The sequence below is a fragment of the Helicoverpa armigera genome, chromosome 4 (genome assembly GCF_030705265.1).
Source record: "Helicoverpa armigera isolate CAAS_96S chromosome 4, ASM3070526v1, whole genome shotgun sequence".
Taxonomy (NCBI): Eukaryota; Metazoa; Arthropoda; class Insecta; order Lepidoptera; family Noctuidae; genus Helicoverpa; species Helicoverpa armigera.
In genome coordinates, this window is record NC_087123.1 from 3,934,559 (window position 1) to 3,951,225 (window position 16,667).

Here is a 16,667-nt window from a genome sequence, read left to right on the forward strand (position 1 = left end):
CATGAGGTGTCAGATTTCTTGGGAAACTGGGTTAAAGAGATAGGCAGTCGCTCCATACCTGATTACCTGCGTCCGATTAGACAGGAAGACAATCCCGATATAGTTGGTAAAAGACAAGAAACATGATAAAATATGTCAGGGACAGCAATAGATATTAAAATAAAACATTGGGGCCATGTTATTTTATTTATTTTCAAAAGAAAGGAAGTACAATAGCTACCGTTAATAACAAATATAATTATTAGTTTGCATAATAATAATTATTCGAAATATGTTACTTAAATATTCATAATGATATCTATGTTGACATTTTCAAGCGTAATTATATACAGTATAGCTATTAAAATCATTAAAACTCCTTTCTAAAATTAATCTCAATCTTTCTCTAATTGACTATCGTTGGGTGAATACTGGGTATTGCGAACTGAATCCCCAGGAACTAATCTACCTCTACCCTCTCGTAGGCCTGTCGTCTCGACTTGTCGTCAGATTGTTGCCGCCGCTCTCATCCAATAAACATTTACATAATACAAACAGGTGTACAAAAACCCTAATATAATCACAAGGATTTCACTACCTACATTATATACAGTAAATTGGTGCTATAAAATTTTAACCAGAATTATGTAACGAGTAGCAACCTGGTGTGTGAGAAAACCTATCGATTATTTCAGAACTTAAAATGAAGTACAGACGTGGACTATCACTTTGTGACCGAAGAAAATCTAGGCAGAGATGGAAGTATATTTATATGGTTGCACTTTTTTTTCGAATACACGCAGATGCGATTAGGCAATATTTGAAAAGCTACGATAAACAGCTATGATATATGAATTGTGGGGAAGCAAATAAGAATGACCATAAAATTAAGAAAGTCTGAAGATTATCAGATAAGCTTATATTTCACGTCATGTTGCTCAATATTCGTTCACCTCTCTACATATAACTCGAGTAAATACTAGCAAAGGTGCGCAGTAATATTTTTTCATTCTCTGAACATTCCAAAGCAAATAGTCGGTCAATTTATTACACGGGCCATCATTTATTCTTTATAGATTTTTGTTGTTCAATAAGTAGGACGCGAGATTTACCAGTGACGAGTCAAGCTTTAGCTGGCCTTGATATCAGTGGGGTGGTCTGTAACGAGTTGAGCTGATGTTAAGATGCTCCGTGGTTTTTTATGTAATTGCAAATTCACTATTTATTTTGTGATGTTCAGCGATTTGAAACAGCTATGGACTACTGGCCGCCTACACTACAAATTCAAAAGTAATCAAGTTACTTCCAATCATCCAATACCGGGTTGCTTCAGAATAAAATAATCCGCCACTTCAGGCGAGTTTTGCCACAATATGGAACATATTTTTTGGCACAAACACGTGCAATTAGCCTATATACTTTAAAATTGTATTTACAACAAAGTCTTCACAATATCTTATTGCTTTTTGTTAAAATTCGAATTGTAATAACAGGTCAATCTTTGAAAAAATATTGAAAAGATAACAACCGCTATAGCGGTAAACACATAATACATTCATGTTTCATAGGAATGCTTTTATAACATACATATAAAATAGAAAAGAAACAAATGTTCTTTGGAATGTAACGAAGTTACAAAAGTATGTATGGCAATGCATATAAACATAACGGCGTGTTGTGAAATATTATTGATATGTAAATTTACTTTAAGGTACACGTAAAGGCACCCTCCAATGTCGTTTATTATATTGGTCCTCCCAGAGAATGAATACTTTTACCATCATCGGCAATAACCAATTTTACATAATAATACAATGGCACAATAGTTCCGACTCTAATTCATACATAGAATGTGCCCACTGTTAATATATACTACATATTCCCAAAATATGAATACTATTAAAAATTTTGAATACATAACCAACTATTCTCTATAATAATAAGATATGGTCTGATAAATTGTAATGTATATTTATATTTAATATCATTGCACTAGCTGCTAAAGCGATATCTTGTAAACATCATTCAAAATTTCTATAACAATAAAAATATACCTATTTGAGAAAGAAAACTCTCTTAGATACTATGATTGACATACAAAATTGGTGCTACTGTTGGTCGCATGGTAGTACGTCGCGCGCACGTCACGTTTACAGATACATTTTTGGATTATTTTCCCAATATTTATTTCATACATGATGTGAAAGCGAAAATGCTGACTTTTATAGTTTTTCTTCTTAGTAATGTGTTTTAACACGTGTATAAACAAGCTGCCGAAAAGCTACACATTGGTTTGAATAACGATTACATAATTTTCGCTTACACAATTGTGTAATAAGATCAGAAAATAAATATGTTACTTTAATACTGTAACACAAAATTGTAACGTAACGTCACAACTTTGTTATATTAGGTACTATAAAAATCATTTTAAGGAGTAATTATATTCCTCTAGACATAAACATTATGTACACGCAAAATGTAGATATTTATAATGTAATATAAGTATAATTTAAAAGTAATCATATAGATTTAATGTACCGCATCGATGTCTCGTTGCGCGCGTGATATTTTGACCTGCAAATAACGTCGACTCGTTTATATAGGGTGTCTATTTTACCCATGCAAAGCTAGATAATTCATTCCAAATTAAAAGAAAGGCTGTTTCAAAATAGTCGCTGTAAACAGCGGCTAATTTGAAAGTGCCTACGACTGAACGGATGAGGTACACTATGTAGTTGAAATAATACTAGTGTTAGTAGGTCATACACATAGCATTCACATACGTTTCATAGATTGGCAATGCGAAAGAGATATATGGAGTTATGCATATGATAGACTGAGATGTATAGAAAACCATTCACTAATACGCTATCGTATCTGTAATGTCCTAGCATAAATGAAAACAAAACAAAATTAATATTGTGTAAAGTCCAAAGAAACTAATTGATATGATTTGAGCCCTTGTTTAAGGGGCGTTCCTTATTTTGGTTTTGAGGAAAGTATTTTTATCAATCTGAACAAAGAATATGTAATGTCAAAATGTTATTGATAGACTGTTAGGACTTTTGCAATTTTATAATTGCAAACAAAATGCATACATTAAGTGCGACGAAGTATCACAGTAATAATTTTAGAAGTTACACATAACATAAGACTAAAGTATTTACTTACAAAAGAACATCTCATGCTCACGTTAGTTTACGGCTTCGTTTCGTGCGAGTCACCAATTGCCAATCTATCTAAGCCCAAGTTCACCGACAATATAATGGTAAATTTCTTGACTATTTACTATGAATTTTAACGTTTAATTTTCAAAATGGTTATCTATGAGCTTGGGCCGTCGTGTAGTATAGTATAATAATAGTCTGCGAGGTTTGTCGTCGCGGTCAGTGCGTTACCTTGTCCTTGGGCGTGGAGGCCTCGCCGGACTCGAGCGCGAACATCTTCATCTTCTCCTTGAAGGAGAGCTGCTCCGGCACCGGCGCCGCGCTCGCCCGCGCCTGCTGCTCCGCCAGGCGACGGGCACGAGGGTCCCTGAATACAGACGTATAGTTTGATTTACACTAGTATAATGTCATCTTTCGAGCCTTATCCCAACTATGTTGAGGTCGACAGTAGTAAGGAAAGATGAGCGGTGGTAATATAATGTAGGTAGGTTAGACGCCTTCTTCTACGTCAAATACCTATATGTGGTGACAATGACCAAGACGATCAGATAGGACAGAACTGACGAGGCGTTCGGGTTCTTTGAGACATCTGTCAACGATTCTTGGTATTTAAAAAAAATGGCGGGTCTGAAGAAGTTCCCTGTCCCCCAAACACCCGCACTTTGGGGAACTACTTAGGAGATTTATTGTGAAGGCAACTCCACTAGTGATATTGTTCCCCCGGGGTTAGTGCGTACCTGTAGACCTCCTGCGCGCCGATGACGCCGGGCGTGTGCGCGGGTGCTGCGCCCGACGCGGCCGGCGACACGCCGCCCGACAACATGCTTGCAGCTTCCTCGATGAACCGCTGCAAGACATAATACTCATTACTTTACTGTTTAACGAATAGCGAAGAAATTAAGCAGAAAAAAATAGGCCAACAACTGAAAACAACTTTATTATCCGAGTTGACGGCAGCAGTCCAAATCCATAGTGTGGTGTTACTGTAATAATGTGGTGGCGAAACAGAGTTTTGGAATACCTAAAGGTTTGATTAAGTTATCTTATAACCCTTGTATACTGGTGCGCGGATCCATGCGAGACACAATGGATTTTCTATTATTAGCGACATACAAGAGGATAATTAAGTACCTACATATTTTACTCAGACAAGAATAAGTGCTACATACGTCTGGGTCCTCTCTGGGTGCCTGCGCGGGCGGTGGCGGCGGCTCGTGCAGCGGCGGCGGGGAGGTGGAGGGCGGCGCGGGGGGAGCGGCTCGCTCGTGGAACGACACGCGCTTGTCGCGACCGCTGCCTACTGGGGACCTGGTAATGGCAAACAGATTAGTTTATATGTGAGTTGTGTGCTAACAAATGTTAATAATGTGATAAATGTAGCTATGGTCTTAAATAACTTTAAATTCTTCTTTTTAATGCGACCGTAGTAAGCGACCAGCAGGTAGGTTTTATCTTCATGGTGTAAGGGTACATGGTGCAAGTAGCTTGCACATGTTAAGGCACATGAGCAGGTTAAATACGTGCGGGTCTGGCGACTCGCGCATGTACCAAAGCACAATACTCAGCCACATGCTCGTTACTTATGCATGTTAACTTGTTCCAGCTACATGCACCGTGTAAAGACACCCTAAGAGAAGGTCGATAAAGCTGTATGATGTAATGTATGTATAGTATACGTACTGCGGCTGCGCGTGCTTGGGTTGCGCGAGCTGCAGCGCGTCGTGGCGCGGCGGCGACAGCGTGCGCGCGCGCTCCGCCATCACCGCGAACGACGAGCCGCGCGCCGGCGGCGCCGGAGCCCCGACCCCAGCCCCGGGTCCGGCACTGCCCACGCTCAGCGCGCTCACTGCCGCGCTCACCTCCGACACTCTGCTCTCCTCGTAAGTCACCTGCACAACACATTTATGAACATGACACCAATACACCAGTTAGAGGCTAGCTTCAAGCTCAAATCATTTGCAACTGCTCGAGCAGTTTGTGTATGTGCATCCATAGAACTCTGTAGTGCACTGTGCAGCCGACAGCTTGAAGTGGTCCGTGTATTACCAGTCTTACTAGGCGTTTTCCTGACCGGAATAAATGTGGCCTATGTTACTCGCAAAGAGTATAGCTTCCAACAGTAAGAGAATTTTTCAAATCGGTTCAATAGTTTCAGAGCCTTTTACAAACAAACGTCATGTTTCCTCTTTTTATTATATTAGTAAATCAGTACTTGTCATTATTTATATTATAATACTTATCATTATTTCTACAGAAGTAAAACATGAGTGGATTTTATCCAATAAAACCATAACCAAAAAGCAGGAAGAAAAATACATCTGGGAAAACACGAAATAAAATTGTCATAAAGAACAGAGAGAAAATAATGACCACAATAGAAAAGAATTACATAATAATTTCTTAAATAAAAAAAACTGTATTTATTTAAGTACCATACCTGTTCACTAGCATAGCCATTAGTAATCTCAGTGCGGGTATTAGTCTTGAGTATAGACTTGGGCGGATGGGGCGGCGCCAGCGCGTGAGGAGGCGGCGCGGGGGACGCGGGAGGAGGGGACGCCGGCGTCTCGTCAAGTTGTTCCTCTGTGTCCTCTGAACCTTCGGCTGCCGCGCCTTCTTCCTGCAGTAGCAAAAATATTGGTATTTTGAGAAGCACATTCCTCAGATATCGTTGAAAATTCACATGCTTTAAATTATACATGAGGTAGTACATTAGGGAGTACATGAGGGGGTACAAAGAGAGTAGATAAGGCAGTGCACAGGGGGAATACGTAAAAAAAAGACAAGTGTGACGTCACAAGTAAACTAGGTTGAGGGCATGGCCACAGTACCTACTAAGGTAGATGCAACTGTTTACAAAGTTGGTCCGTAAAATGTATGATTTAAAAACAATATATCTCACCTGATCATGCTGCGTGGCTCTCAGTTCGAAGTCTCTCTCCAGTTGTAATGCACGCAGCTGTTGGTTCTGTACGGGCGTTCGCGCCGCGCCCAGCGATAACAGTTGGGCGATTGTCGCGTCCCTGAAAAAATAGACTTTTTAGTGACAAAAGTAATTTATATGATAAAGAATCGTTAGGTTCTGTAAGAAAATGTTATGGCCAGACCTCGACCTTCACGATGGGGGCTATTTTTATGTTTCGAAGCGTCAAAAAACTACATCACATTTACCCGTCGCGGTGCTAAGCTACTTATAGAATAGACATTGCCGCTCATCGCACTAACAATAATATTCGTTGTGTTTATTTAATAAATTATTTTAATTAAAAATTGTATATTGTAAACTACATAAATGGGAAAAATATATATTCGTTATATTCATTGTCATTAGATGGACAGTAGACTTACCTCCTAGCGCGTGCAGCTGCCCTCCTAGCCTCGTGCTGTCGCTCTCGCTCCTCCCGCTGCCACGGGTTGTGAGGCGGAGCTCCCCGCCCCGCGCCGCCCGCCCCGGCAGCCCCGCCCGCCGGGTACACTGATACTGCTGGTGGCTCTAACGCACTTGCTACGTACCGCTCTGTGTTCAATGACAAATGTAAAGTTTTTATCATTCAAATGTGGAATGTCGTATGCAAAAAGCATATCGTACAACTTTGTAGTGACAACCGCAAAACTGTTATACTATACTACTTTTATACCAGTTAGGAAGTGAGAGTGCTTCAAATGTAGTTATATGTTAGACCGAACGAATCATGAGTTAGAATTCAATCATGCGTTACGAAGAATTATAGGTTTCAAAATGAAAACTAATATGAATTCCATACCGTCTTCAGGCTGTACAGTTGCAGGCGGTTGTTGTGGTTGCGGATGTGAATGTTGCTCTTCCATATCCATTTCCATTCGTCTCGTACCCTGACAATGAACAATATTTCGTTAGTGAACGTTCAATAATCATCCTCACCATGTAAATGTTAGATGGTTTATTTACCTGAGGCTTGGGAGCGACGGGAGGTTGTGATCTCTGCGGTGAAGGTGGGCCTGGTGGCATCCATTCGTACCTGCCAACGATACTCATATAGCACTATGATGTTTATACATTGTACCAATCAATCATTTTTTGTAATGTCCAAAGGTGAAAACTTATTTCCACGTAACTTACAAAAACATTGGAACAAAAAATTGATGCTCATGCGACTGCCTATCAACAAGATGCAATAGGTAAGGCGGGTTGTCGGCCAAAGACGTTCAAATGACAGCCGAGACTCAAACTTAACGCGCCTTCCGTAACACGGAGTAACTCATTATGACCTTACATAAGTCACATTTATGAAGTTATTGTAAATGTCTATACATACCTCTGCGGCGGATGATGTTGGTTGTGGTAGATCTGGTGCGGGCTGTGCGGGTGCTGCGGCGCGCCCGGCGCGGGGCCGCCGTACGGACTTGCCAGCTGCATCTGAGGCTGGCCTGAGGATACAATGAACCTATGTTATTTGTACCTTTACATCCGGCAAATAGGGCCGTAAAATACAATACATAAATAATTTACATTACAATACTTATAAACAAATTCATATAAAAAATAACAATAGATATAAAGAGGAAATATTTCCTTTGTTTTTAATAAACAAAAGTAGGGTACTAACACAAAACCTACTGAACCGATTTGGAAAATTGTTTTACTATTCGAAACCTAGACTATCCCCGAGTAACCAAAAGCTATTTTTTGTATAGATACACAAGGAAGTTCCCCTGGGTCGCGGACGAACCCACAGGGAAATGCTAGTCTTTTATAAAACGGAAAGATCTCTCCTGCAATAAATAGATGACCTCCGGCTTCCATCTTGTCAGGTGAATTATATTGAGGTTAACGTGAAAGCACGGGAAACGGCTAGTCTTTTACAAAATCGACAGATTCCGCCTTGAATACAAAGCTAAACATAACTTCCAGCTTCCATCTTATCAGATGAACTAAACTCTTTTGCAAAAAAAACGGGCACCTATGCGAAATCTTAGTTTTAAGGACTTTACGTGTATTTCAAAGGGTTTTAATGATTGTTGTATGTTTCTAGCATCAAAAGAGTTAGCCGAGCATGTATGAGAGTGTATTCTAAATTTGAATTTTGTACAATTGCTAAGAAATTGGTTAAACCTTGTTTTGGACTAATTGCTGGCAGAAAGTTCGTCGGTGTTTTGAAAAGTTTTTGAATTGATTTTCAGGAAAATGATAATGCAGTTTTAATTAATGATTAATGTACTTTTTTGTTAGATCAAAACATTTTTGAAAAACTATGCGTATTTGATAAAATTTTCACCTGCTCTAAATGGGCTATACTGATGAATGATGGCAATGTTAAGAGTTTCGGTATTTTAGTGTAAAGCGTTCTATTGTTTAGATATTGTACCCACGTGTTTTAAAATATGGCTTTTTCATAAATAAACACTATTTAGAAGAGTATCAGTACCTTTGGCTGCGACAAAACAAAATTAAAGTAAGCAGTGCCGATCACAACCCGTCTCCTATCGGACTTTGACATTTAAAAAATACCAAATTTTGTGATAAATGTTTAAATTAACCACATAAAAAATGATGAGGAGGGTTAAAGCTCTCTAAAAAGTCAAATTATTGCCTCGTTGAAGCTCTCGATAACTCCATAGGTATCGGGTTACTTAACAACGATTTCGCTGAAAGGGAGTCAAGAATTCAAAATTATTGGCCAAACGTATGTTTCTTAAGAAATGAGCAGCTAGCCAATTATTGTTATGATTTAAGCAGGAAAGTGCTGCAGATGCCAGAAAATCTCGGTGTAGGCAAGTTTATTTAATAAAATATCCGTGGGATGAAAACACGCTATTTGAACGCTCAGACTCATAGATCTTCAGAGGTCTACGGAGTTTCCCAAGAGACGGGGTTGTTTAAAAATCAGTAATTACGAGACCTTAAGACCTCGTGCTCACAGTCTATGCGCTATTTTCTGTATTTTAAAGAATTTCAAGACTTTTAAAAATGTCAAAGTCCTATAGGAGACGAGTTGTGATGGGCACTGCTTACTTTAAATTGGTTTTATCGCAGCCAACGGTACTGATACTCTTCTAAATAGTGTTTATTTATGAAAAAGCCATATTTTAAAACACGTGGGTACAATATCTAAACAATAGAACGCTTTACACTAAAATACCGAAACTCTTAACATTGCCATCATTCATCAGTATAGCCCATTTAGAGCAGGTGAAAATTTTATCAAATACGCATAGTTTTTCAAAAATGTTTTGATCTAACAAAAAAGTACATTAATCATTAATTAAAACTGCATTATCATTTTCCTGAAAATCACTTCAAAAACTTTTCAAAACACCGACGAACTTTCTGCCAGCAATTAGTACAAAACAAGGTTCAACCAATTTCTTAGCAATTGTACAAAATTCAAATTTAGAATACAGTCTCACGCATGCTCGGCTAACTCTTTTGATGCTAGAAACATACTACAATCATTAAAACCCTTTGAAATACACGTAAAGTCCTTAAAACTAAGATTTCGCATAGGTGCCCGTTTTTTTTGCAAAAGAGTGTATATTGAGGTACACTGAAAGAAATAAGTGATGTACTTACCCATGAGATGATGATGCTGCTGATACGCCATTTGTCGTCGCGACACCTCCTCAGACATCTCCGCCAGCTTCGCCGCGCGAGCCATCGCTGCGCCATGCTGCATAACAAGCAATTTAGTTTTAGGTTTTTTAATAGAATAGTTTTTAATTAAAATGTAATTATGATTAAATGAATACAACTGAGAATTCATTCCAAAATATTCTAATGAGCCACTTCAACATGTCGTATCTTTTTGTAATGTCGATATTTACAGCTCTCGTCAAATAATTTTGTAGGTCTGAAGTTGGCAATTTGTAAAAAAATAACAAGACACATTTTGACTGTCCCACTGACACCGTGTCTTCAGAGTGGCAAAGTTGTTTGGAGAGAGCGGTAATAATGATGTTCTACAATTGTTAGGGTATCTAATAAAAAAAAAAGCTTAGGTAAAACTTTCGAGGCTTGCATTGCATGTGTAAGCAAATTAATGAACTATAAATCACCAATGTGAGGTAAATTTTAACATTGCTGCTATATCTGTGCTGATCTCAATTATCTTTTTATTGTAGGATTTTTTGTACAGTACCTGGTGATGTAACGGTGAGTCCGGCGCCTCAGCGTGTCCGCCCGCTGCGAAATGCGCTGACTGCGGCCGATTGCTGCCCGTCGAACTGCGCAGCGATGACCATCTATGATGTTACATTTGGATATTATTGAAATTATGTACTAATATGTATAACTAAGAAATAGCATACAAAGGGTGCGTAGTATACAAATGAGGGAAGCTGTCCATTAACGGCCGCTCCCAATATTCTATCAATCTTTTGATTTGCTTACGAGAGATAGGAGTTTTTACGACCCGACACGGGTGGATACGTGGATGCGTCTATGGACAATAATGGACATACATAACTTGTATGAGGCTGATGTCAAAATTATATCCGTAGTAAGCAAAATAACAGATAGATAAAACATTGGGAATGACATATTGATTTCTGACACTTACGCGAATATTAGACATTTAAATAAAACTACTTTTACGGATTTTATCGCGGTTATATTATATTATTTATTCCCGACGTTTCGGATCCTTTACAGCATCCATGGTCACGGGGTCAAATCAAAATCCAAGCCTACAACTGCTCGACCTAAGGATACAGTGAGCTCGTTTTGCGTGAATCGGATTGTCAATAATAATTAACAAAATGTAGGGTAGCTGTTTGTAACTAATATATCAAGACGACCAACACCTTAGTCTGCCCGTGACCATGGATGCTGTAAAGGATCCGAAACGTCGGGATTAAATAATATAATATAACCGCGATAAAATCCGTAAAAGTAGTTTTATTTAAATTGGGAATGACCTTAAAAGTCTTAGGTAAAATAAATGGTAGATGTAATTTGTAAATACATTTAAATTCATCATATTTTATAGAACAAAAAGAGCTAATAATATAATACCTGTCTTGCAGAGCATGCTGCTGCGACTGCACGGTGGACAGGTTCTGGTAGAAGGCGTCGTGCTGCGGCGCCGACAGGTTGTGGCTGCTGCGCGACTTGCTCGGCCAAGCGCTCGGAGACCCACTCGCTGCCGGCGAGCTTACTGGCACGCTGATGATGTGGGTAGATAGTTGTATTATATAGTTTTTATGAGTGAATAAAATGGGATCAAACTTATTTCTTATTTTTATTATTTAAATGACTAATTTGACTTTGAAAAAATTTGAAGTTTCTTACACCTCGCCATGAAAATTTATTTTTTATAAAGATGTTATTTGCAAGCGTATTGCGATATTATCGTGGCCCGTATTTGTTTTTTTTATATACTTTACGTTTAATAATATATTTTTTTATACAAAGAGTACCAGAATCTTAAATCGTTTCAAAACTACACTGGAGTCATCCAGTTTGAATCAAATTGCACTAATGGGTTTTTAATGGCGAGAAAAACTAAGATCTCTTTCCTACTATGCTTGGAGTTATTACCTGACAGTCGGATGGTGGTGCGGCGGCGGGCTGGCCACGTGGTGCAGCGCGGGCGTGCTCTTGCTGGACTTGACGCCCGCCTCCGCCGCCAGCCGCGCCGGCAGGTCGCGCTCCGACGCGCGCCGCACCGCGCCGCCCGCGCCCTGACCAGCACCGCCCGCTACAATACAACAAACTCACTGTAATATCTATGACATTATGACGTCATTACTAGTAAATAGTGCCGGATTAATATAGCAAAATTTTCAAGCTAAGAGAAGGAAGAAAACTTTCCAATAAAGTGAGTAATTGACTATCCGTCACCAGGAAGTGACTTAAGTAATCATTCCGAGTGGGGTAAGAGACTTAATTTGAATGATGGAGACTTTAGAGGTGTGGTACCTCATAACATGCGAGCCCGGAAGCAATTGTTACTGTTATTGTATCGTTAATCCGGCACTGCTAAATATAAATGATAAAACTACATCAATAATAAAATAAATAACAAAAATATATCTGAAAAAAAAAAGGAAAATTATAACGAGTGCACGTGACAAAAAAGAACGACAAATAAACGATGACCAAATCATATACCAAAAATCATAAACGTAATGTTTTCCATGCATTCGACACAAATTACATTCTGACCAAATAATAGACTTCCATGAAATTTTGCACTTGGTCTGGAGCTAATCTCATTCCAATTATTTATTTCAGATTCATCAGCATAATAAAAATATGCATTGATGACCTTTTAGGAAGTAGAGTATCTGTTTAACGTAATGTGTGCGTAAACGAAATAAAATAGTCTAGTGGGACAACGAAAAGAATGTTGTGCGTCCAGCTATAACACACCTATCGTCATGCGTGTGTGGGAGCCTTACACGTGGTGTGTGCGGCGCTGATGTCGGGGCAGGACGCCGCCAGCGACGCCTGCGACAGCGGCAGGACCGCCACCACCCGCGGCAAACGCTCCTCAGACCCCTTCCCCGAACACCCGCTCACATCAAGCGACTCCTTACTCTGTTTCGTCTGATCAGAGTTCATACTAGACTGATTAGACTTCAATTTTATATTGTCCAAAGTAATCCTTCTAGGCTTTTTGTCTATTATTTCGGTAAACACATATCCGTTTGATGTATTCTCAGTGTGCTCCTCAGAAGGCAAGTTAGGGATTTCGAATTCATTGCCATGCGCAAGCGTGTCCTCGCTGCCGCGCGACCCGTACTTAGACCAGTCTTCTAATTGAATGAGAATACTTTTCACTTCGTCGTCAGACATTTTTTCACACTTGGTGTCGCTTGTATCAGTTTTGTTGCACTCGTATTGTATATCGGCAAGGCTGGCGCTAGTGGGGATGTTTTCAATGACTTTAGTAGTTTTATCACGAACGCTTAGGTTTGGACTTGACTGACAATTTCGTTTGTATGTTTTAACACAATATTTCAGATTGATATCATTGAAATGTTTTGTCAACTCTTTCACTTTACCGAATGAAGGCCTATATTCATCCGGAGATTTCCAAGACTTTCGATCAACGCTATCTAATATTTGTTTAGCGCCGGGCTCTACAGGAGCCTGTGCCTTAACAGTGCCGATATCACATTTCATTAAATTACTCGTCTCATCAAAAGAATCAGACGTTGAATAAGTGGACGGAAATTCGGTATCTTCAGATTTACCTGAATTAGATGTCGACATACTAAATAAGGCTCTCTTTAGCCGGCACTGAATGTTCTCTATTTGGTCATAGTCTTTCTTAATATCAAGATTAAGGTCTAGTTTTCTTTTCGGAGTGGAAGCTATACTTTTAACTTCACAGTCTATAGGTGAAGAGGGCGTCTGACAAACAGCGTCCACAGTTTCAGGCTTTCGATCAGAGTCGGACTGATCAAGAGACAAAGAAGGCAATATTCGTCGTATTTTGGGTGTAGCGACCTTATCAGGAGGGCCCTCGTTTTCAAATATCAACGGTTCCGAGTTCGGTTCATCGATGTAAGGTATCTGCTGGGTCTCGGGTTGAGGCGTACGACAGCACTCGCATGCACTCACACACTCATCAATGCCAGTACATCGTTGTCTATAAAACTCGTTTTCTCTGCTACGTGCATTGAACAAGTCTAAGGTTAGCTTAGTGTCTATGGGCTCCATCTGTGGCGGCAAACAAATGGAATCTCCATTGTCGCTAGACTGATCGTAATTCGCAGGGGGTTCGGGTACAGGTGGTGGTTCCTCTGGAGGGGTTTCGCATCTTGAGGGGAGCGGAGATTCTTCAGGTTGAGTCGTGGTCTCGTTATTTTGCTGCAGTTCATCAAAATCTTCACACGTGAACGTGAACACAGGGATGGGTCGCGGTGGCGGCGCTTCGCTCCTCAGTTCGATGGGACAGCCTGGCGTGTCCGGGGATAAATCTTCCTGCAACTGGTTATTTTCCCTGTCTAGCGTCACTATCAACCTAGGGATTGAACCGTGATAATGAGGCTGCTGAGGCCACTCCTCGCTCTCGTCCGTACTCGATTCCGTAGACTCATCTCTTAGGAAATGACACCGGTTATGACACGGCCGTCGACCATAGCCTGCAATAGATACTGACATGAGCCTAAATTCGACATTTGAACAGATACTTCTAACGAAGCCAAAACCAAAAGAAACGAAAGAAAAAACGCAAGTAAGCCTGCAACGTAAAGTATAATCAGCGGTACGGCGTCATTATGTGAAGACTGCAAAATAAAAAGTGACAGGCGTCGCGTAAGGTGGGTTGCACTGCACGGAAAGGCAGAGGTCTACGACCGGTGGCGTGTGACAAGTAGCTCGTGGTAGGACAGGGGGGGAGGAGGGAACACATTGCCTGCGGTGGCGAGCTCGGTGCGCGGCGAGGCGGGGCGCAGCAGCGCGGGGTGGGGGTTGGTGAACGTGCCCGAGTTGCGCCGCGCGCGGTCCTCCCACTGCAGCTCCTCCACTGCCACCCGTGACATAACCAACACCCGTTACAGTTACGGTACATAATATATAAACGTCACCTCATTATAAACCTAGCTATTAGCTAGGATTGCCTAAATTAATGAAACTTGTGCGTGGCGATGATTTTTACCTTAATGACCACTTTGACCTAATAATTTGTTACTTTAATATGTCATCTTGAGGAAGCATGGTGCAAAATGTGGTTAAATTGGCTGACAATAGATGTTCGGCCACGACAGGTAAATTATATCTTTTGACAATTTGAATAAATTATGTACCAAAATTGATCATGAAATAGAATCTAACAAAGAGTCTGTTGTAAGTTGAGTATGTGATCTCCTGATTAGTAAAACTAACGCTGAAAAGTACTTCAAAAACCTTTATAATTATAAAGTTTTTTTACATATGTTTTGCGTATATAACACAGAACAATACTAAGTAAATATTAAAGCACATACCTTGTCGCTGGTTATACGCAGGCTGATGTAGCAACGTCGCCAAGCCGTGCAACATGGCGCCTTGCTTCGCCACTTCCAGCGTCACTGTAGGCCCAGTCCGCACCAGGTATTCGGCCGCCTACGAGTGTATACGAATTTTGTAAACTTTGGCTTGAAATTCCTATACATCCGTAAGTAAAATACATAGTTCCTTTTGGTATATAGTAATAGTCTATGGTAACCACAAGCAAAATACTCTAAATTAAAGGTTAAATGAAAGGTTGAAAATACCAAGATATTTATCAATACAAACTAGTCTTAAGTTTTCGTATCGTCTCTCCCCTGTGCAATGGCACAGACGTTGTTTCTTAGCAAGTAACTGGTACTTGTCTACTTCATGAACTAATCTCATTACATTAAATATATTATAAAATTAAATGAGTATTTTCTTTATTCCTATTAAACGTACCTTTTCCTGCGTAATGCCGACAAGTGACTGTCCGTCGACCGACAGCAGCTGATCACCGGCCGCTAACCGTCCGTCCGCCGCCGCCGCGCCACCCGGTACCACTGACTTTATGTAGATACCCAGTTTCGTCTGTCCCGCACCCTAACGACCATAGTACATTTTAAGCCAAAGTGCACCGACATAGTAAAGTCGATAGTGCACTCAAGTCAAAGTTCATCGACAGTTTTATTCAAACAACTGATCAGTATGGATGTTCACGTCGGTGATGTTGGGCCATAGTTATGTGAACGAACTCGTTACTGAGGCTAATAAGTCTGTAAGTGGTTGCTTAGTTACCAGTAATATTGAAGAGATTTAAAAAGAAAATAAATGAGTTAAAAATGGTATGTCACGCGATTGATGACGGATTGTCTTGCTCAAACTATAAGAGGTCATACGAGGCGATAGAGTTCGCCTGGCCAAGAAAGTAGTTAACCATTTTTCACAAAAAAAAAATCTATGGGATCAAGCTAAGGTTTACTTTTAACTGAACGTAAGAGGACATCGACCTTAAGACATTTGACCGCGACAGAATGGGGTTACTCACCTTAGCAGCAACAATACTGAGTCCCATGCCATTAGAGTTCTTATGCAGCTGTATGATATGCAGCCTTGGGTCGGGCCGGCGTGCCTGCGGCGGCGCGTGTCCGCACAAGTACACCGTCCACACGCCGAGGGCTTGCGCTTGGTGTGCCAATCTGCAGAGGCCCCCGCGTTGGAGTGGTGCCACGAACTCCGCCAGACCGGGAGGGACGCCGCACACCACCTTGATAATAGAACATTTTTTTATAGTCTAAATAATGGGAGAAACTCGAAGTTAAACAAGAGATGCACAGGGCAAAGCAACGTTGGGCGCAGTCGGCCCTACTTATACTTTGTAATAACGTGTTCCTCTTTGTACCACCACCACCATCTTAATGGCTTGCCCAGGTACATAGTTGGATTGAGGGGGTCAGAAAAGCAGCCGCTTATTGAAAAACACTGATACTTTAGCTGCATCCATCCAGCATCTAGTTAAAACTAGAAGCCGATCCAAAGATAAGTAACATATTCAGCATCATCAAAATCTGTTCTATTTAAATATGCGACTTCTTGTATGCTTCTTACAAAAACACAAT

General features: G+C 40.3%; 1 protein-coding gene across 5 annotated transcripts in view; it reads right to left on the minus strand.

Moving 5' to 3' along the window:
* Positions 1–172: 172 nt before the first annotated feature.
* The window catches only part of Cno (canoe), a 59,531-nt gene continuing 43,036 nt past the window's right edge, over positions 173–16,667 (minus strand). For all 5 annotated transcript variants that reach the window (XM_064034518.1, XM_064034517.1, XM_064034519.1 and 2 more), the window contains 18 exons: positions 16,097–16,315; positions 15,511–15,651; positions 15,063–15,180; positions 11,665–11,824; positions 11,140–11,289; positions 10,265–10,367; positions 9,700–9,796; positions 7,445–7,556; positions 7,078–7,147; positions 6,914–7,001; positions 6,498–6,666; positions 6,052–6,172; positions 5,587–5,769; positions 4,830–5,038; positions 4,319–4,457; positions 3,887–3,996; positions 3,381–3,516; positions 173–2,556 (listed from right to left, as the gene is read on the minus strand). In XM_064034518.1, the coding sequence (XP_063890588.1) occupies positions 2,512–2,556; positions 3,381–3,516; positions 3,887–3,996; positions 4,319–4,457; positions 4,830–5,038; positions 5,587–5,769; positions 6,052–6,172; positions 6,498–6,666; positions 6,914–7,001; positions 7,078–7,147; positions 7,445–7,556; positions 9,700–9,796; positions 10,265–10,367; positions 11,140–11,289; positions 11,665–11,824; positions 15,063–15,180; positions 15,511–15,651; positions 16,097–16,315 (2,370 nt within the window). In that variant the 3' untranslated portion in view covers positions 173–2,511. The remainder of the gene's footprint in view (positions 2,557–3,380; positions 3,517–3,886; positions 3,997–4,318; positions 4,458–4,829; positions 5,039–5,586; positions 5,770–6,051; positions 6,173–6,497; positions 6,667–6,913; positions 7,002–7,077; positions 7,148–7,444; positions 7,557–9,699; positions 9,797–10,264; positions 10,368–11,139; positions 11,290–11,664; positions 11,825–15,062; positions 15,181–15,510; positions 15,652–16,096; positions 16,316–16,667) is intronic.